This window comes from Mandrillus leucophaeus, unplaced genomic scaffold (genome assembly GCF_000951045.1).
Source record: "Mandrillus leucophaeus isolate KB7577 unplaced genomic scaffold, Mleu.le_1.0 Scaffold574, whole genome shotgun sequence".
Lineage (NCBI taxonomy): Eukaryota > Metazoa > Chordata > Mammalia > Primates > Cercopithecidae > Mandrillus > Mandrillus leucophaeus.
This window is the reverse complement of record NW_012106186.1, coordinates 785,228-806,658: the sequence shown is the minus strand read 5'-3', so window position 1 is coordinate 806,658 and position 21,431 is coordinate 785,228. Positions and strand designations below refer to the sequence as shown.

Here is a 21,431-nt window from a genome sequence, read left to right as displayed (position 1 = left end):
TTTATGTTTCAGTCTGTTTTCCCTTTTTCCCAGATCCGTTAAAACTATCCTGCAAAGGACAGAGGTAAATGTATGCAACTTTTGTAAACTCCATCTATAAATTCATAAAGATTTAGGAAGTAAATGGTCTTTTTCAATCAAAAAATGGGAATTTTACATATTCACATGACAGGTGAATGGCTGCAAATGGGAAAGTTTTAGCTCTTTCAGACAATGGGAGATTTGAGCATAAAGAAAACTGGCTTTATCAAATTTGCCATTTCCCATTTTAAGGGCGCTTTTCATCTCTCTGTTGGAGTACTTGTCTGTTCCCACAGAGGTTCTTGCCGGCAGGGGGATCTGGGGCTGCCCTGGGAATGAGGGAGCCATTTGGCTGTGCTTGCAGACAGCCAGTGCGTTGACCTCGCAGGGAATTGCCTTTAATGTGCCCCATTCCTGGTTCAAAGGTTGATTCTTTTAGTGTTAACTTACGTAATGATTTCATTTCAACAGTATTTTGAGTTGTATACAACAGCAGTCTCCAACCTTTCTGGTGCCAGGGGCCAGTTTTGTGGAAGACAATTTTTCCATGGACAAGGAAGTGGTTTTGGGGTCATTCAAATGTAGTACATTTATGATGCACTTTATTTCTATTATTATGTTGTAATATACAATGAAATAGTTACACAACTCACCATAACATAGAATCAGTGGGAGCTCTGAGCTTGTTTTTCTGCACCTGGTCAGTCCCATCTGAGGGTGATGGGAGACAGTGACAGATCATCAGATATTGGATTGTCATAACGAGCGTGCAACCTGGATCCCTCATGTAGGTAGTTCACAACAGTGTTTATGCTCCTGTGTGAATCTAATGCCTCTACTGATCTGACGGGAGGTGGAGCTCAGATGGTAACGTGAGCCATGGGGAGCAGCTGTAAAAACAACACAGCATCTCTGGCTTCTGCTCACCCCTCGACGGGCAGCTCCATTCCGTGGCTCGGCGTTGGAGACCCTTGGTATCCAACAAAGTGCTAAAGAAATCTAAAGTGTTGGCTGGTCTTTCATCAATAGCCAAAATTACTGCTTGGCTTCATGTATTTTTTTTTTCCCCTCTATGGCCCTGGTTTGAAATCTCCTGTGGGCTTCCAGGAGTTAAAAGCACAGGTTCTGGGGAGAGACAGCAGGATTTGAATCTTGCCTCTAGTGCTCTCCACCTGCATGGCCTTAGGGAAGTTATTAAGGATCTCTGAGGCTTCATTTCCTCCCCTGGAAAAGGGGTGAGCTTTACTGCCTGTCTTTAAGTCAGAAGGTTATTCTATGGATGTTGTGAGAATATGGCTTTTTCATACTCAGAGCATTGACCAGCAGTTAGTAGACACTCCAGGGGAGTAGCTGATGCTTGAGTTTTTGTTGCATTAGTCCATTTCTTTTCACCAACCCCAAATCTAGGAAATCAACACAACGTGAAAACTGCCTTGCTGTAGGATAATCACTAAGTTCATAGCCAGGAAAGGGGATTCTATAAGCAGTCCTTTGAATAAGTTACTTAAGCCACCTGGTCTCTGGGCTCTTGCCTGACAAATCACTACAACTGGAAAACAGTTAAGTTCCTGTGTGAGTTTACTGTTTTCTCATAACCCATTTGACAAAATTTTTAAATTCAAATTTTACTTTTTCAAACTTCCCAATATAATTGCCAATCATGTTTTTGTAATCCATGTATGCTTTAGCAAGGATTTATTTTATATAATCACCTTGTTTTAGCTCAATAGCCAATATTTCAGTATTCTGATCCTGTCTCTCTCGTTTAGTCCGTGAGCTCTACCAAAGCTCTTTACACATGTTTGCAGGCCTTTTGAGAATACATTGACAAATATAATGAAGTGCATAAATGTAGATTATTGCTGTGTCTTTTAAAACAATACTATGTTTATTTGAAGTAATTCCCATTTACCCAATTGTTACATATCATTCAAATATTTTAATAGTGTATATAATAAATTTTATTCCACTAAGAAAATAGCAGGCCCACATTTCCTAGTACCTTTTCTTGGATGTGTATGTCACCAACTTATTAAGCATTTACTACATTTCTAATACATGCCAGGTTACCGAAGAAGTTTGGTTTCAAAATTGTTAGAACAATTGATTTCATTGTCTTAATTCTATTGTCAGGATTTAGGATTCTTTTGTTTCATTCCTATATGTTTTCCTCCTTTCCAGTTAGCCTCTGTTTTTTGTTTGTTTGTTTTTTTGCCAGACAAGTGATTCAGAGCAAAGTTTTGAAATGGGGCTGGGGCTGGTGTTGTAAAGTGTAATTGAGTAGCAATCGGTCTCTACTGGGTCGGTCTCCTTTCTTCTCTCTCTGTCCTCCTCTTGGAAGTGTGTGCTCGCTGGCTCTCTCACCTTTTTCTACTTCAGTCTGAGTTTATGCGTACTGTTCTAAGTGCACTGAATTCCTCCCAACTACTGGTTTCAATTTTATAGACGTTAGGTTCACCATTAAGAAAATCACAATGTGGCCGGGCGCGGTGGCTCAAGCCTGTAATCCCAGCACTTTGGGAGGCCGAGACGGGCGGATCACGAGGTCAGGAGATGGAGACCATCCTGGCTAACACGGTGAAACCCCGTCTCTACTAAAAAATACAAAAAAAATCAGCCGGGCGTGGTAGTGGCGCCTGTAGTCCCAGCTACTCGGGAGGCTGAGGCAGGAGAATGGCGGGAACCCGGGAGGCGGAGCTTGCAGTGAACCAAGATGGCGCCGCTCACTCCAGCGTGGTTCACGGAGCGAGACTCCGTCTCAAAAAAAATAAATAAATAATAAAAAAATTACAATGTAAGATATATTTTGTGAGATATGATGAAATAAATCTGCATATTAACATCTTTGAGCCATTTCAGTATGTTTTTTAATGTTGAGATAATGAAAACAGACCTGGAATAAACTCGAAGGGTCGCTACCTACTCCCTCCCTTGCCTGTGAGCAAATCAGAGCTTTACCTCGTTTTCCACAGCCATGCGGTCTGTTTAAGATTAAATATATTAATACTAATGATCAGAGGAGAAAATAAAGTGGAAACTCCGTGAGTTATTCTGAAGAAGCGCAGGTCTTATCCAAAGTCTTTCCATAGAAAAGTGGCATATCTGAGAGAGAAAAGATTGAAAAGCATCTTGACATAAAAATTCTACGAATGAATTTTGCACTCTTGAGATAATTTATGGATCCTCATTCAGGAGAAGCTGGTGCTGATCACACAGAAGGCATAAGAGTAGAGGGGAAAACACTGGAGTAAAGTATTTACAATGACAATTGAAAGGAAAACCGCTGTTACTGTTTTAATGTCATTTATAAATGGTTTTATTGTCTTAAATATACGTCATGTGGATGCTATTTCATGCTTGGGGGCAAAATCTGTTTAGATTTTTGTTTCCAATAGTCTATTACAGACACTGTAATTATAAAATAACTTGCCCAAAATAATTTGGTGCGTTGATTAAAAAAAAAGGATCAGTGGAATTAATTCTTGACAAACTTGTGTAGAATGCAATTTGGGGAAAATTTATTTTCTTCCCCAAAGGAACTTTTATTAGAGTTCCTTTGTAAAAACAACACAGCATCTCTGGCTTCTGCTGAGAGTGAAATTTCTTAGAAGGAAATTTCTGTTTAGTGCAAACTATGATATACCATGTATATTAAATCACCATAACCAAATGAAATTCCTCTCAGGGTCCCGGGAGAAGGTAGACTATGTCATAACCATGAGGTAAACAATGATGTATTTGAATAAACTGATAAGCCTTTAATGATGTAAGCCTCTTAGGAAGGAAAATTATCAGTTAAAGCAATATGCAGAGTTTTAATTGTAATACTTTTTCAGCACCGAAACGTAAGATGTGATTTTAGAACTTTTCTTCTCCAAGCTGGTCTTCATGGCCTGAGAAACCCGGGGCCAAACTCTTGAGATAAAGGTGGCCCCTCGCTTAGGAAAGCACACATAGGATAGATTCTGACATAGATTTGCTTTGTGGAATCCACACAGTTAGCTTTATTTATAAACCTCACTTCTGAGATTTAAACATGGATTTTTTGTTTCTGCATTTATACTTCCTGGTTCATCCCGAAAACTCAGGCGGTCGATTTCCGTTCAGTGGGAGGGCAGTTAAGGAGACCTCATCTTCCAGCGCAGCTTCGAATGGATTCTCCCCTTGGCCTCTCCTCTTTTTCATTCCCCGATGGGTAACCACTGATTCCATCCCCAAGTCTTAGCCAAAAACGTGGGAGAGGATTCCCTCATTCCATAGAACTTAACCGAATGGGCATGGAGTTCTTTCCTAGCCAATGAGATCCTGGCTCTGCTGGGAGGGGGTTGCTGGGATATTTCAACAAATACGGCTGGAGCACTTCCATGCACCAGGCATTCTAGAATCTCAGCATAGAGCTGTGAGTTACAGGGGACCCACGTCTGCCCTCATGGAGCTCCTGTTCCTTTGGGATATTGGGGTCCAACTCTTGGGGTACCCAGCATGAAGGGCCGCCCTCTGTGCATCCGTTCCTCTCTCTGGTCTAGCCTCTAAACTTTCACTTTCTTTGCCTCCTAAATCAGTATGTACCAAGTCCTTCCATAATGAGTCTTATGCTTTTACAGTTTTCTGATTCAGCTTGAATTTTACAAATTGTATAAGCTAATCTGTTTCCCAAATGACAGAAGGAATTGCCAAAGAACCAAACCGAGTCACTCTTTACAAAACATTTTGGTGTGAAAGGACAATGCTTTTTCTTTGTCCAATGTATTTTGTATATGTAGATGTGTGTCTATAAAATATGTGTATTTCTATATACACATATACACATGTAAATCTCTTGAAGAGCAATGAAACCAAAATTATAAGAAATTACAGTATTCTCTTCAAGAAGTGATAGGACTATTGAAATCTCATGGTGTTTTTAAAATATAACCACTCGTGAAGACAGGCATGATCCTTTTAGAATTCTATCCAATTATATATATGTGTGTGTGTGTGTGTGTGTGTGTATATATATATATATGTCTTCATAGAAAAAACTTGCCAGTAGTAATCATTTTATGATGTACATATACAGTGTGACATTGTGTTGTACACTGTAAATATGTACAACTCATTAAAAAATACATAAAATAAGGCCAGGTGCAGTGGCTCATGCCTATATTCTTAGCACTTTGGGAGGATGAGACAGGTGGATCACCTGAAGTCAGGTGTTTGATACCAGCCTGGCCAAATGGTGAAACCCCATCTTTACTAAAAATACAAAAATTAGCTGGGCATGGTGGTGGTGCATGTAGTCCCAGCTAGTCAGGAGGCTGAGGCAGGAGAATCATTGAACCTGGTAGGTGGAGGTTGCGGTGAACCAAGATCAGGCCACTGCACTCCAGCCTGGGTGACAGAGCTAGACTCCGTCTCAAAAAAATAAATTAAAAATACATAAAATAACCGAAATTTAAATGAACCCTGGATTATTAATATATCATTATCAATTATTTTAATAAGCCCTAAAAGTTCTGTAGTTTTTGTATTTCCTGAAGGAACTCGAACACATCTAGTATTACTGAAAATGTCATGAGGAAAGTTGCAAGTTTATTATTGGAAAATACATGTTTACATATTTCTATGTCTATACTTACTCTGTCATGTAGAGAAATATACACATATGCCAGGCATGCAGACTTTTTATTCAAGAAATTAATGTGAAAAGCCATTTCCATATTGCACTAGCAAATCATTTAGGTATTCCTATTGTGAACGACTGCTTACAAGGAAGATAACAAGCTACCTGGACTTACTTTTAATCTGTAGTAGGCATCAGATGATACAGAAAGATGCTGCGACTCCTTAGATGTGAGGTAGCTGACTTGCTACAAGCCGTTCTGATTTTCTTTGTATCAGGTTGATACTCTCCTAGTTGTCTTGTGTTTAGAATGTGTGGTTCAGTGGATGCAGTACAAGTGAACATGGATTTGCTTTTTCTTTTAAGTGAAGCCAGACTCAAATAGATGTGATGGGTGCTTTGGAGAGGAGGAAAACAGGCATCAGAGACAGATCACATTCACTCTTGACATTGTCTGATACAAAAACAAGACATTTAACCTTAATGTCTTAACAATAGCAATGAAAGGCTTCAAGTACAGTAGCTAGTTGGAATATCTTTACTACTGGGCCAATCAAGTGTCACAGCGAGGAGTCAGAAAAACATTTGAAACTCTAACTTTGAAGTGCCTTAAATAAAGGGCAGTCTGTGCCCTAGAGACATTATATTAAGTAGCGATCCCTGAGTTTAAAATTCAACAAGGTTTTAAGAAAAAGAATTATACAGTAGCTTAAACATGTGTATATTTGTATGGGTTATACATTGTGATAAAAATCTGTAATTGAAGTTTATATTGAGAGATTTATATACTTTATATTAATGGTTTCAAATTAGTGATATGCTGAAGAGAACAGAAAAATAAATATAATAGGTACTGTTTACTGAGGCCAAAGTTAAGGTATAAAAATAATGTGATTATTACATGGAGTTTACAATTTTTACTTTGGGTCTCTCTCCAAATGATGGCAGAAATTTTAATCTGGTAAAATGTATATATACTCATGTGATTCACTGTGTGTGTGTATGTATTTGATTCAGTCTTTTCTGAACCTTGCCTGCTTGATTCCATCTTTGCTGGTTGGTATCTAAGTCCAAGGGAGTTATATGACCCCAAGGTACTGGGGGTTGAGAAAGTGTCTGGTTCCAGATCACCCTCTGCCGTGTCCTGATGCAATTTGACATGTAACTCATTGCATCCAGTATTTTGTCACCAGCACCAAGACCTGCTCACCGAGGCCACGTAACTCAAGTGATCTCTTGTACTGAGGACCATGCAGGGCACCATGTGTGCCTCTCTCAGCTCAGGAATTGTTAGATGGTCCCTGCACATCCATCTGGACTTCTTCATTGTGTCCATTCTGTCCTCACCACCTCTACCTGGTAGGAGAGGCTTTCCATAAGGATGATGACCTCCCAGGAGCCACAGCCACCTGTGCTCTTAGATCTCCCACGCTCTCTGGGGCTGTTCTGTCCACAACAGTTCTCACGGGGACATGATCACTGATCACTTCTTGCTGTCCAAATTGTCCCCATGCCTAGACCAGGCAAACCTTACTGAGTGACCAAATATTTCTAATCATAAGTTCTCTTCTATACAAAATAAAAAGCTGAAGCACCTGACATCTGGTACTAATACCCCTTTCCACTTTTAATTCTGCTATAATATAGTGCATAATATGGTATACTATGTATTATGTAATACTATATTACTATATCATATAAAATCATATTTGTATTGTATGGTAATATAAAATATTACTGTATTACTATATTGTATAATAAAATATTACTATAAAATATGAATAACAATATATTACTGTTACTATATTATATAGTAAACAATATATAGTATACTATACTGTACATAAATACTGTGTATAAATACTACACTATAGTATAGTAAATGTACTATAAATACAGTATAAAATATTGTCTTTATAAAATATATGCTATATATCTCACATATAAACTATAGTATATAAAAAGGTTTACTATATATACTATATATAAAATATATAAAAGATTTTCAAAATTATGTACTATATACTCTATAATTTTTAAAACCTGTTTATACCTACAACTAATTTTGGATGAATTCTACAACAGAATTTGGAATAACTTATAGAAAATAAGCTATTTTACTGAAAAAACTACTAGTCCAATAACTATAGATATAAGGCTTCTGAATTTACAGAATGTAGTCTATTTCCTGATTACCCAACCTCTGTATATGCCATTTGGAAATTAATGTCAGTCTGTCTGTCACATCCATAGGCAATAAGTTTTTTTGCATTTCAAAATAATTCCTTTTATTTATGGACAGCTTTCCTTTAGTAAAATTTCATACTCCCTTGGAGATTTGGAAAACACATTTTAAAATGTTTTAATGTATACGTCTTTAATTTGGGGCTATGTCTAGCTCTCTAAAATGAAGATACTTTAGCATGCTTGTATTTTTTTAAGAACACTAAAAAATTACAATAGGGTGTAACATATATGCCATATTTTTGTTGAAATATTCAAAGTTTGTCAATAATTTTATGTATACTAAGATATCCCCATACTACCCTGGACCGTCAAATCTGAATGACAGAAGGAAGACTCGCTACTGCAAGACACCTGTGTGGATTGTTGGGATTTACTTCAAAATATTCCATTTTACTTCAAAATATTTCTGCTTCATAATTTACTTTATGTTGAAAATAAGCCAGTTGCTTGTAAAAAGCAAGGGATTCCTCAAAGTGAGGCAGACAGGAATAAAATGTATTGCAAAGGTCCTCATGGACAAGATCCTCAGAGAAGTACTTCAGCATCCTCAGGAGCACATGTGTGAGCCACCAAGGAGTGAGTCTTGCCAGCTCCTTATACGATTCCTCACTCTCAGCCAGTGTGGAGTAAATGGCCGTTAACATTTAATCACAAATTTAGCTCTTGAAAGCTCTTTATGATCAATTGGATCCACTCATCCTTCCACATCCCTGTCAACTAATGTTGGACTCCATTTTTTTTGCACACAACTATGAATGAATCCATTTCATTCCAGCTATTTGAAATCAGATCACATGCCTGTATTTTACCTACATATGTAAATATTAAATTACCCCAAACCTCCGAACAGTAGTCCTATGACATTGGTTTTAAAAATCCCTTAGTGTCTTGTTCCTACTTCCTGAACTAATATCATTTGACCACACCCCTTCATAATCACAAATCTTTATAAAACTTAATAATTAAAAGGGACATGAAATTGTATTTAAAGTGCTATCACATTATTTTGTACCTAAACTTACGCGAATAGATACGTAAAACTTCAAGATGGGCATTTACTAAATGAAATTATCCTCAATAGTTTTTGTTCAACTTACTTTTAGAACTTATGTTTTGTTATTAAATAGCATTATTTTGGTTACTAGATTATTTTCATCTTAATATGTTCTTGAGTACCTCTCAGTCTCAACCTTTCCAATGTATTTAATTATTTGAGATCATTATAGATTCACATGTAGTTAAAAGACATTATACAAAGAGTTTCTGTGTACTGTATACCAGTTTCTCCAGTGGAAGCCACTTGCAAAACTGTGGTACAATAATTACACTACCAGAATGTTGATTTGGTGAAGGTAGGGACTGTTTCCTATCATGAGAATTTCTGGGGCAACTGCAAAGAAGAACAATTGTACAATAATTACACTACCGAATATTGATGTATTACAATCAAGATGGGGACTGTTTCCAATCATGAGCATTTCTAGGGCATCTGCAAAGTGGAACAATTGTTAGATCAGATGGCAGTTGCATGTTACGTTTTTAAAGGAAATATCAAACTTCTCCAGAAGTTTTCTGTTTTCTACAGAAAATGGCTGTACCATTTTATATTTCCACCAGCAATACAAGAGCAATCAGTTTTCTCCACATTCTAGCCAGCATGTGATGTTGTCATTATTTATTTTTATTTCAGCCATTCTGAACTTCTCCATTGTGTCAATTCTGTCCTCACCACCTCTACCTGGTAGGAGAGGTTTCCATACGGATGGTGACCTCCCAGGATGGTATTTCTCTATGGTTTTAATTTGCATTCCTCTAATGTCTATTGATGTAGAGTAAAATATTCATGTGCTTATCTGCCGTCTGGATATCCTTTAGGTCACATGACTCTTATGCTTGTCGTCTATTTTCTAAATAGTTTGTCTTTTGCTGTTGAGTCTTGAGGTTAATTGTATATTCTAGATACTTGTCTTTTGTCAGATATTTGGCTTGCACATGTGTTCTCCCAGTCTGCAGCATACATGTTTATCCTCTTAATAGGGTCTTTTGCAGAGCAAAGTTTTTAATTTTTATGAAATCCAATTTATTAACTTTTCTTTTTCTGGATTGTATACTTGGTGTCAAGTATGGAAACTGTGTAGCCCTAGGCTCAGAAGACTTCCCCTATTTTTTTTTTTCTAAGAACATAATTGCTTTACATTTTACATTTATATTTGTAATCCAATTGTTTAATCATAATTTGTTGATTTATTCTATGCAATTTCTTTTGAATCTGTTGAAAACAAGTTGGAGATACTTGTTTAGGTCTATTTCTGGGTTCTTTGTTCTGATCCATTGAGCTATGGGTTTATTTCTTTGCCAATCTGCCAATACCAAATAGTCTTAATTGTTGTAGATGTAAAATAAGTCTTGAAATCAGGTAAACTATTTTTCCTACTTTATTCTTCTCTCACAAAATTGTTCGAGCTATTCTATTTTTTTCTTTTTTGCCTTCTCATACACATTTTTAAAAGATCTTGCTATATCTTCAAAAATTCTTGCTGGGATTTTGATATAAATTGTGTAAAACCTGTATATCAATTTGGAAATAACCTATATCTTTACCTTGAGTCTTCCAATCTATTACCATGGTATACCTCTCCATTTATTTAGCGTTTCTTTGAATTTTTTCCTAGTGTTGTGTATTTTTCTGTATACACTGTTGGGCATATCTTACTGTATTTATACAAAAACTTTTCTTTTTTGAGCTATTGTGATTTATGTATTTCACATTTTGATGTTAATGTGTTTATTGCTAGTATGCAGAAATACTATAGATTTTTGTATGTTCATTGTGTGCCCTGCACATGTGATGATATCAAGTATTAGCTCTACAAGTTTTCTTGTAGATTCCTTGGCATTTTCTATAAAGGTCATCATGCTATCTTCAAATAGTGGTAAATTTATTTATTCCTTTCTGACCTATATGCATTTATTTTCTTTTCTTGTATTATCATATTTGTAGGATATTCCAGCACAATATTGAATACAACTGTTCAAAGCAGATATTTCTTGACTTGTTCCCAGTCTTACACAGAAGCATGCAGTCTTTCACCACTAAGTAAAATGTTATCTTTAGGCTTTTGTGTGTGTGTGTGTGTGTGTGTGTGTGGAGATATTCTTTGTCAACTTGGAGAAGATTCCCTCCAATCATATTTTACTGTAGAACTTTTCTCATGATTCAGTGATTATTATTGTCAAATGTTTTTTTCTTCTACAAGGATTACTATGATCTTGTGATTTTTCTTTGTTAGCCCATTAAGATTGCAGATTATATTAATTTTCAAAGATTGGACCTTTCTTATATTCCTCTAATAAACACCATTTGATCATGGTGTATAATTCTTATCTTGCCTACTTCTGTTTTCTCTTATTTTTTTAAGGATTTTTGCATCTATATGCATGAGAGATACTATTTTTCTTTTATCTGTGTTTATCTGATTTTGATATCAGAGTGTCTTAGTCTACTTAGGCCGCCATAACAAAATACTATAAGTTATGGGGACTAAGAAATACAATTTTACTTTTTCACACTTTTGGAGACTGAAAGTCTGAGATCAGGGTCCGGAATAGTCAGTTCCTGGTGAGGGCTCTCTTCCTAACTTGTAGACAGCAGCCTTCCTGCTCCATGCTCACATGGTCTTTTATCAGTATGTGTCCAGGGAGAAAGGTATTCTTCTCTTTTCCTATTTTTAACGAACACTAATCCTGTGGGATCAGAGTCCGAATTCTTCAACATCATTTAACTATAATTACCTCTGTAAAGCCCTGTTTCCAAATACAGTTATGTTGGGGGTTAGGGCTTCGATGTATGAATTGGTGGGAGGAGCATAATTCAGCCCATAAGGGAAAGGATAGTGTCAATGCCACAAAATTACTAGAAAAGCATTCCATCCACTTACACTTTCTGGAAGAGACTGTGTACAATTAGTGTTAATTCTTTAAAGTGTGTACAAATGGTGTTGATTATTTAAAGGTAGAATTCTCCAGTAGCAACATTTGGAACTGGATATTTATTTGGGGTAAGTTTTAATAGCTATATGGTAATTCACATTATGTATTTTTTCATTGGTTAGTTGTAATAGTTTTTTTTTTGAGTTAGTGACCCATGTTTTCTTAGTTGCCAATTTTACATACGTAGTTTCTGTAGTAACTTTTTTATTTTTTTGATGTCTTCTGAGTTCATAGTAATATTTGATGTTTAATGACTAACAATGACTACTTGTACCTTCTGAAACTCCCAATTATTTAGTCAGTCTTTGTCAATTTTAATGATTTTTTTCCCAAAGCACTGGCTCTTTTTTTCATTATTTGTTCTTTTTTCTTTCAATTTTATTGATTTCTGTACTTTTCTTATTTATTTATTTATTTATTTATTTTGCTTTCTGTTTCCTTTAGCTTGTTTTGTGTTTTGTTTTTTTTTTTCCTTTTACAGTTCTTTCAATGAGAATTTGGATTAGGGATTTGGGAGTTTTTGTCTTTTCTAAGTTCTGTTTTTAGTGCTACTAATTACCTTCTCAGCACTACTTAGCTGAGTCTTACAAAGTTTAATATGTTGTATTTTATATTTTCATTCAGTTTATCTATATTTTTATTTTCCTTGAGACTTCCTCTTTGATCCATGGATTATTTAGAAGTGTGCTGTTCATTTTCCAAGTAATTATATATTTTTCTGTCATTTTTATCTTACTGATTTCTAATTGGATTCCACTGTGTGGTCAGAGAATAGATGCTATATGATTTTGGTTATTTTAAATGTATTGAAGTTTGTTTTTATGGCCTCAAATATGGTTTATCTTGGTATATGTTCTATGGGCACTTGAAATACGTGCGTACTCTGTTCTTGTTGGATAAAGTGTTCTATAAATATTGATTAAATACTGTTGTGGAGGGTTGATGAGTTCTGTATTCTTGCTGGTCTTCAGTCACAGAGTCACAGGAGGATTTAAACTCACTGTTTTGTTTCTTTCTTAAAGCAATGTTTGCTTCACTGACTTGTCTTCTGTATTGTGTTCAATAACATATAAACCACAAAGCATTGTCTGCTGGTATGACAGTGGTTTCTTTTTCTGTTCATCAGTCATTTACTTCTTCATGTGAATGGACTGTCTGGAAGTGGTTAGGATTGGCATCCAATGGGAAAAAATAAAAAGAACAAATGAGTGTCTTTAAGGGGATTGAATTTAAAAAAAAAGAGCAGACAGCGGATACTGCAGTTTACAAAACTGAATACAATTTGAGAGTTGGTGAAGATCCCTGTGAATTGTAACAGATAGGAAAGGTGATAAACCAAAAGACAGGGAGGGAGGAAGACTCCTAGGAGGGTGAAAAAGAACAGACCAGCCTCCACAGCAGAGGTGTTTGTAGATTTTATGACATGAAAAAATAAGCTACTTACCAGAATGTGGATATTTTTAGCATTCTTATGTTGGGAGTCCCATTGTGGATCACAAAGCTGTGTCAGGATTGATTTACCCTCTGGACAGCTCACAGCCTGTTGCACTGGGTCTTTGCCATCCTGATCATCTCACTCACTTTCCCTAAGAGCACTGCTTGGAATCCAGCTGAAACACAGATTGTTTCACGACCACACATGCACACGCTTTTCCTGTCATATTTTTTTTTTTTTAATTAGAAAAAATTTAAGAACAGTGAATTAGGAAAAATAGATAATGCATGCTGGGCTTAATACCTACATGATGGCTTGAGAGGTGCAGCAAACCACCATCACACACCTTAACCTGCGTAATAAACCTTCACATATTGCACATGTATGCCAGAACTTAAAATTAAAATTTAAATTTAAAAAAATGTTGGCGGTAGATTATTGCCATACAAAACCAAGGAGCATTTAAGACTATGGTGTATTATATAAGTAAGAATTTTCAAGAAGAAATTTTCTCAAAAGTTATTTAAATAAACAAACTCGAATACTTGAAAATGTTTAATTTCAAATACCTACCAACCAAAGCCATGTGTACGGATTATCTAAGTGTTTAATGTCATACTTCAATTGAATATACCACTGTTAAAGTTATTCAGTGACTTCATCAAGTAAGCTTTTTTGATAAATTCATACTTTTAACTCTGTTCGTGTCTTTTTTGTTTGTTTGTTTTTAAATTTAGATTATCGGGATTTCAGCTGCCCTCGTCTATAGTGAGTACAGGATCTATCCTCACTCTGTGGTTCACAACAGACTTCGCTGTGAGTGCCCAAGGTTTTAAAGCATTATATGAAGGTAGGAGATTGATTGTGTTTTGCACATGCATTCACTGTCCAAATGATCCAACACATACCACTCTGAATTAACAATGAAAAATTATGCTGCTGTCACAGGTCATTTCATGGTGTAGACATTTGGCTTCGGTGTAATACAGTGGCATTGGATAACACTGTTATAATCGCCAAACTTTCCAGCCTAAAACATGTTCACAATTTTTTTTCTTATCACTAGAACTTTTCTTTTTTGGGTTTTCTTTTTATTAACTTGTGGTTGAATAAGTTTTGAGAAGTCTGAATAGCCCTCTTATGTGGCAAAGAGTTCATTTTTAATGCAGAAGAGCTTTATTAAATTTTTGGTTGGACAATTATACTGATAGTGCTTGAGTAAAGGAAATTTCATTAAATGAGCTTTTGTTGTCAAAGCTGAAATTTTTAATAGAGAGAATTTGCTTTTACTGTTGTTTGATCATGCAAGGCGTAGAGATTTTATTTGTTTTCATGTCTTTGGATTTGGTGCCGAGGTGCCTTTGGGGTATGGCTATCATTATTAAAATAGCTTTTGGCAGGATTTTTTTTAAAAGGCAAAGATAGAACTTTGGAAAATGAAATTATCACTTCAAGTATTAGGTTTTAAGAAATTGAACTAGTTAATGCTTTAAAGGCTGACTTGTGTCTACTTTAGTACTGTTTTGCATGGAAATTTAAATTGCCTTTTACATGTAATGTAAGAGCTATTGTCTGTAAGACAAACTCTGGAGTCTGTAAACTTAAAAAGCAATCTGTGGGTAGAGGTGTAAACCAATTCCTATTTGCAACACACACTGTTTACTTTGGATGTCGTTCTCTGCTAAGTCACAAATTACATATTCTTATTGGGAATGCTCTGCCTTTAGGGAACAATCGTATTTTGTGGAAAGTTAAAATCTACATGTGGTTTGTGGAAGTGAGTTTGGCTGTAGTGAAATTATCAGAAAATAAAAGGGTGGAAGGTTCTCTTTGCAGAGACATAGGAATAGACCGACTCATCCTCTCATTTAAAGTTACATGTGGAATAATGCTGAGAATGGTGGGAGATTCTGCCTCTAACGTCGTTCAGGCCACTGCATTTGTGCATAAGCAAAGTATCAGTGGCTGGAAAGGGTCTATCACCTTTAAGTACAACACTATCAAGGGATAAGTTAATCTTTGGAAAGCAATGGGCTACTTTAAGATCAATGGATGTTATTAGCGCTCAGTTTTGATTATATTAAGGTACCACTGCATATAAACCCTAAATTCACATAATTTCATTTTTTGCAGAATATTAAAAAAGCATCTCTAAAGCAATCCATACCTGCTCTATGCCAAGCGTATTTTGTCCAGTTAATGTACAATATTTGTTTAAAAAATAGATAATGCTTCCACATTTTAGAAAACTTGCAATTTTTCTCCACTCCTGATAAAGTTGACAGTTGAAAACGAAGTCTTGCTAGGTTCCCAAAATTAATGTTGTGAAAATTCCTTTGCTGTTGAGAAATTACCACGTGAATAGTTCTATCAAATATTTCTGGGCTATTGTTGGCTTAACTGGTGGTCATGATGGTATAATAAAGAAGATAGGGCAAGATCGTCTATGTTGGAAAAATATTTCTGTGTTACTCCAAAAGAACAACTGGAAAACTTTCTAGAAAATGGAATAGGGTCATAAGTTACCTGTATTTATTTTTTAATGTGGCTATGTAGAAAATGTTTTTGTGATATTTCGATTTGAAATGGTGATATTATAGTCTGATGTTTACAAGTAAAGCCAAACCTATGTTTTAAAAGAAAAAAAAACCCTGTTAAAAAGGTGCTTTGTTGGCTAAACCGAAATTGTATCCAGTATTTAATATCTGTGTGTTTAAAACTATTTATCAGTTAGCTTCAAGGTCTCCTGTGAAAATGAGTGTGTATTATTAGGAGAAAAATTGTCAATTATAGTCTTAAGTAGAAGAGTAAAGATAAGATAATCTAGAGGAGAGTTTTCATAGCAATTTTTATTGCAAGTACCAAATACTTTACCCATAAACTTTAGACAACTGTAACTTACCAAGGCAATGTCATGGGAAAAAGTGAGAATTTATTAAAAGTGCATGACCTAAGCAAATACACCTATTCATATATGTATATAAGCAGAATCAATGATGATTAGAAAAATATCTCAAGTTGCTTTAGAATCACAAAATTCTCTTTCTGATATCTGAGATTTCCTCCTTTCCCATCAGTTCTTATTTTGAAGAGACCGCCCAGGGATTCTGTTATTTGACCCATCAAGTAATTTGTATGAGTCAAATAATAGAATAAAATACTGACATATAATCCAAGACCTATAAAGGCAACTGGATTTAGATATAAAATGAGCTTTCATATTATAATAAATTCATTTTTTTATTTAAAACATGGAATTTTGGTAGTATTACCTGACTGCTGCATAAATTTTTAGTGGAAATTTATTGTCTTGAAAGGAGAAGAATCTTCTGAACATGTAAGATCTATGTAAACATGATCACCTTGGGAACAAACATAATCCGGACAAAGAACTCAAGTGTTTTCTGGCAGTACTTTGGAATAGGCATTATTTACATAAATTATTATTCATACGTGGAACTATTACGCTACATAATGAGAATAGAAACAATAAATTCAAATATTGTAATTAACGTGTTTGTTCATTGAATTTAACTCTGGAAATCCAGTGGGAACACTGACAAATTTTATGCTAACATTGATTATTTAGAGTGTTTGACTTTCTGAATATAGACCTTAGCAAGTCTTAGTAATTAAGTGTATATATTAAAATTAACACATTTTAACTGCTAAATATAGAATAAAATTGAAGTTACTAACTTAATTCAGTGTTGTAAGATTTTACTTGCTAGTTCTATACTTGGACATTAGTTTTCATTGTGAACCAACAACGTTGCATAGCTGTCTTTAATAAATTTATAACAGAAAATATTAGGATTATATATAACTTATAATAAGATTACTATTAAATTTCCTGTATGTGCCCAATTTTGAAGTACTATGTCTATAAATTTTATTTGTGTATTGTTCTTCTTCTACCAAAATCTCAAGTATTAAAAAACATTATTTTGTCATCAAGCTTACCTATGTTTTAAGAAAAACATCTAGGAAGAAAATTGACATAAGACAAAGGCTGACAAATACTAGACTTGAGGACATTGAAGAAAATATATGGACTGCGTGATACACAGTCATCTAAAAATTGTTCCCCAAAAAGTCTCTCTCTCTGATGCACTTTTTCTGTCTTTAGGTTTTAAAAAAGAATTGATCTATTTATAACGGTTTTTCTTATTAGTAAAAATGTAAGCTAAATGTTGGAAACATGAGAATCTATTATCAAAACTCTTAGACTCAAAATGTTCATTATTTTGGTTCTAAGGACTAAATATTATCAATTTTAATGCACAGCTTTATTTTTAATGAATATAATTTCAAATGTTTTGGAAACTAGGACTAAATATCCATTTTAATGCACATCTTTATTTTTAATTTCAAATGTTTTGGAAACTATTTGAGAAATTCTTTGTACATGGACTTCAATAATTTAAATATTGGTTATATTTTTAAAATTTAGCTTGTATGAATTATATGCAATAATTTAGGTTGACTTTTTCATTTTGTAAGTAAAATAAGGTTTTTTGAAGTTAATTGTATTCTTTATAATCCACTAGCTTTTGGAAAATACAATTTTTTTTTTACATAATACAACTTTTTTTTGGATAGAAAGCACCAGCTCTGAATTGAAATAGTGACTCCAATATTTATTAACTGGAATCACTACTTGCTTTGTATAGAACTTTTCTCCATAGCATAAGGCAATTCTATAGATTGGACACAGTTTTTCGTAACAATTGGCAAAGACTGTATTCATGGGATGGCAGGTTTTGAAATAAATCTGAATGAAATTAGTATGCATTTTGATACAGATATTTATAATAATCAAATTGACAAGGCAGAAGAAAGGTTAAATTGGATTATTGATTAAAGCAAAGCTGATAAGAATGTTAGGAATCTATTAAGATTCCTTTAAATATCATAACTGACATGGTAGTTAAAAAGAGAATTCTTAAATGCGAACACAAGTATCACATGTTTATTTTAACATACTAATTTTACATATTCAACATTTGCCTCAGCTTCCCTAGGGACCATCTGTAAATAAATTGGTTTTAATTTTTTTTTTTATTATACTTTGTTTTAGGGTACATGTGCACAACATGCAGGTTTGTTACATATGTATACATGTGCCATGTTGGTGTGCTGCATCCATTAACTCGTCATTTACATTAAGTATATCTCCTAATGCTATCCCTCCCCGCTACCGCCTCCCCACAATAGGACCCGGTGTGTGATGCTCCCCCTTCCTGTGTCCAGGTGATCTCATTGTTCAATTCCCACCTATGAGTGAGAACATGCGGTGTTTGGTTTTCTGTTCTTGGGATAGTTTGCTGAGAATGATGGTTTCCAGCTGCATCCATGTCCCTACAAAGGACACAAACTCATCCTATTTTACGGCTGCATAGTATTCCATGGTGTATATGTGCCACATTTTCTTAATCCAGTCTGTCACGGATGGACATTTGGGTTGATTCCAAGTCTTTGCTATTGTGAATAGTGCTGCAGTAAACATACGTGTGCGTGTGTCTTTATAGCAGCATGACTTATAATCCTCTGGGTATATACCCAGTAATGGGATGGCTGGGTCATATGGTATTTCTAGTTCTAGCTCCTTGAGGAGTCGCCACACTCTTTTCCACAATGGTTGAACTAGTTTACAGTCCCACCAACAGTGTAAAAGTGTTCCTATTTCTCCATATCTTCTCCAGTATATGGTGTTTCCTGACTTTTTTAATGATTGCCATTCTAACTGGTGCGAGATGGTATCTCATTGTGGTTTTGATTTGCATTTCTCTGATGGCGAGTGATGATGAGCATTTTTTCATGTGTCTGTTGGCTGTATGAATGTCTTCTTTTGAGAAGTGTCTGTTCATAATCCTTTGCCCGCTTTTTGATGGGGTTGTTTGTTTGTTTCTTGTAAATTTGATTGAGCTCTTTATAGATTCTGGATATTAGGTTTTAAATTTTATGCATAAAATCTCTAAGAATCTGAAAGTATCTTACATTTTAATGACTAAATACTGGGGGTATAGTGAGAGATTTCAGTATTACTAAATAGCAAAATTTTGCTTATGGCAGAAATTATTTTTCATGTAAATAAAATTGCTTATTGGTTGGAGTGGGAAAAGCATTTGCCCATGGATGTGGTCTAAAGAACTCAGTGAAATCTAAAGGAATTGTATTCTTTTATGTTTGTTTTTGTCTTAAAATCATTCATTCTATCAATTACAACATTGTGTTCTCTTTAAAGTGTATGTGTGAATAGATAGAAAGGTAGATAGGTAGATGGATAGATGATGAAGAAAATGGATGGTAATATAGGTAGATGGTAAATAGATGGATATATAGGTGACGGATGAATTAAAAATGAACGGATGTGTAAGCTAGATATATGATAGATAGATAATGGATAGATTAAGAATGGATGGATGGTTAGGTAGGTAGATTGGTTGGTAGTTAGGTAGGTAGGTGAATAGACAGATAGACAGATATGCCCAGGATGGTGTAAAGCTCATACATGCCTTTTCTTATTAAATCTTCACAGAAATTGTCTAAGTGAAATAAGGTGACCTATTATTATCAGGTAGAGAAAGTGAAGTAGTTAACTACAGTATTTTAGTTTCCCAAGATCCCACGGCTGCTAGGGAATGAAAGCAGAAATTATCCACAAGTCTATGTATCTACAGAAGTTGCAATCTTTATACAATAACTGTTTCCTCTTGTATATATTACATTTATTTATGTATACACACACAAATTCACACTCAAAATGCACACATATGTACACATATGTGCTCACACACATGGCTGTCCATACTTACACATGCACACGTGTAAGTGGATACACGGATTTGCTCATTCATTTCTTCTTTCATTTGTTTACTCAGCATTCACAGGGTCTCTAACAGAGACACAATACTGAGTTAAGTTATGGGAATACAAAGATGAAATGAATAGTGCTTATTCTCAGTGGCTAGTGAAGGAGAATGAAACAATCGAAGAGAACATTGGTGAAATTGATGTGACTCAGTAGTCATTCTGGCTTTATAAAACAGAGCAAAAGAGCAAGGGAAAGACCAGGTCTGCATGGGCTATGTAGAGACCATCACAGAGTGGATGCTCGGTTCATGACCTGAAGAGTGTGTTTTTAAGGCACATGTGTGAAATGTCTACTTTGTGTCAGACCCTGAATACAAGTTCTCAAGGAAGACAGACAATAGAAGGATCTTCTGGAGTGAGGAGGAACACCTGCAGAAGTATGGAGAAAAACAGATGGCTGTCTTTGAGAACACTCAGCAATGTGGTTTACAGGAAGAGGGGTCACAGAAGTGAGTCAGAGTTGATGGAGGCTGAGTTTAGTGGGGAACAGAGGCAGATGATCTTGAGCCTGGGTTCTCTGGAGTTCAGAGAGCCTGGAGCTGAGCCCTTCTGCCCTAGCTCAGGGTTAGAAAGTTGAGTTTACATTGTTTCATCCTTGCAATAGAAAACTTACTCTGTGAGATCCTTTACAAAAAAGCTGAATTACTTTCACTGGACTGTGAAATGAAGGGATAGCATTTGTTTGCATCTACTTCTATGTGACAATTTATCACCTTTGGTTTTAAGTGATGGTTGTAATATCCCAAAATACATACAGGGAGAAGACAGAACATGGAGTAAATGAATTCTGAATTCCCACAGCACTTAATGGAAGCCAATAGATGGCACCTCATATGCCTACTCTATGGCCATTACTCTTTGTACTGTTGAGGGCAATACTTAACTCTAAGGAAAATTTGAATCCTTGACACTTGGCACATGATAAATACTCAAAAGTATTTTTTGATAAAAATCTACACTCAACCCCAGCTTAATTTTTTCTAGTAGTTCATATTCCCCCGAAACCTGAAAGGAAAACTGCCAGTAAGCATTGCAATTGAAAACTTTGAATTTGATTTTCTCTGTAGTGAACACACCCACTCATGCAAAAGTTTCTAAAAAAAAAAAAAATCGCTGAACTGATTTAAAGATCAAGAGATTATGTGATCTACAGTATGGATCATAGTTTATGACTTACAAACCATGCATAACCAGATCCTCTTATAAATTTTGCTCAGTATAGGACATGAAATTTAATCCTCACAAACAGAAAATGAGTGA

At 35.2% G+C, this 21,431-nt stretch overlaps 1 protein-coding gene across 1 annotated transcript in view; it reads left to right on the top strand.

The window, feature by feature from the left end:
* Positions 1 to 21,431, top strand: part of LOC105552786 (CUB and sushi domain-containing protein 1-like) — a 1,055,824-nt gene that overhangs the window by 572,271 nt on the left and 462,122 nt on the right. Inside the window, exon 3 of the mRNA XM_011998543.1 lies at positions 14,033 to 14,145. Coding sequence (XP_011853933.1) covers positions 14,033 to 14,145 — 113 coding nt within the window. The remainder of the gene's footprint in view (positions 1 to 14,032; positions 14,146 to 21,431) is intronic.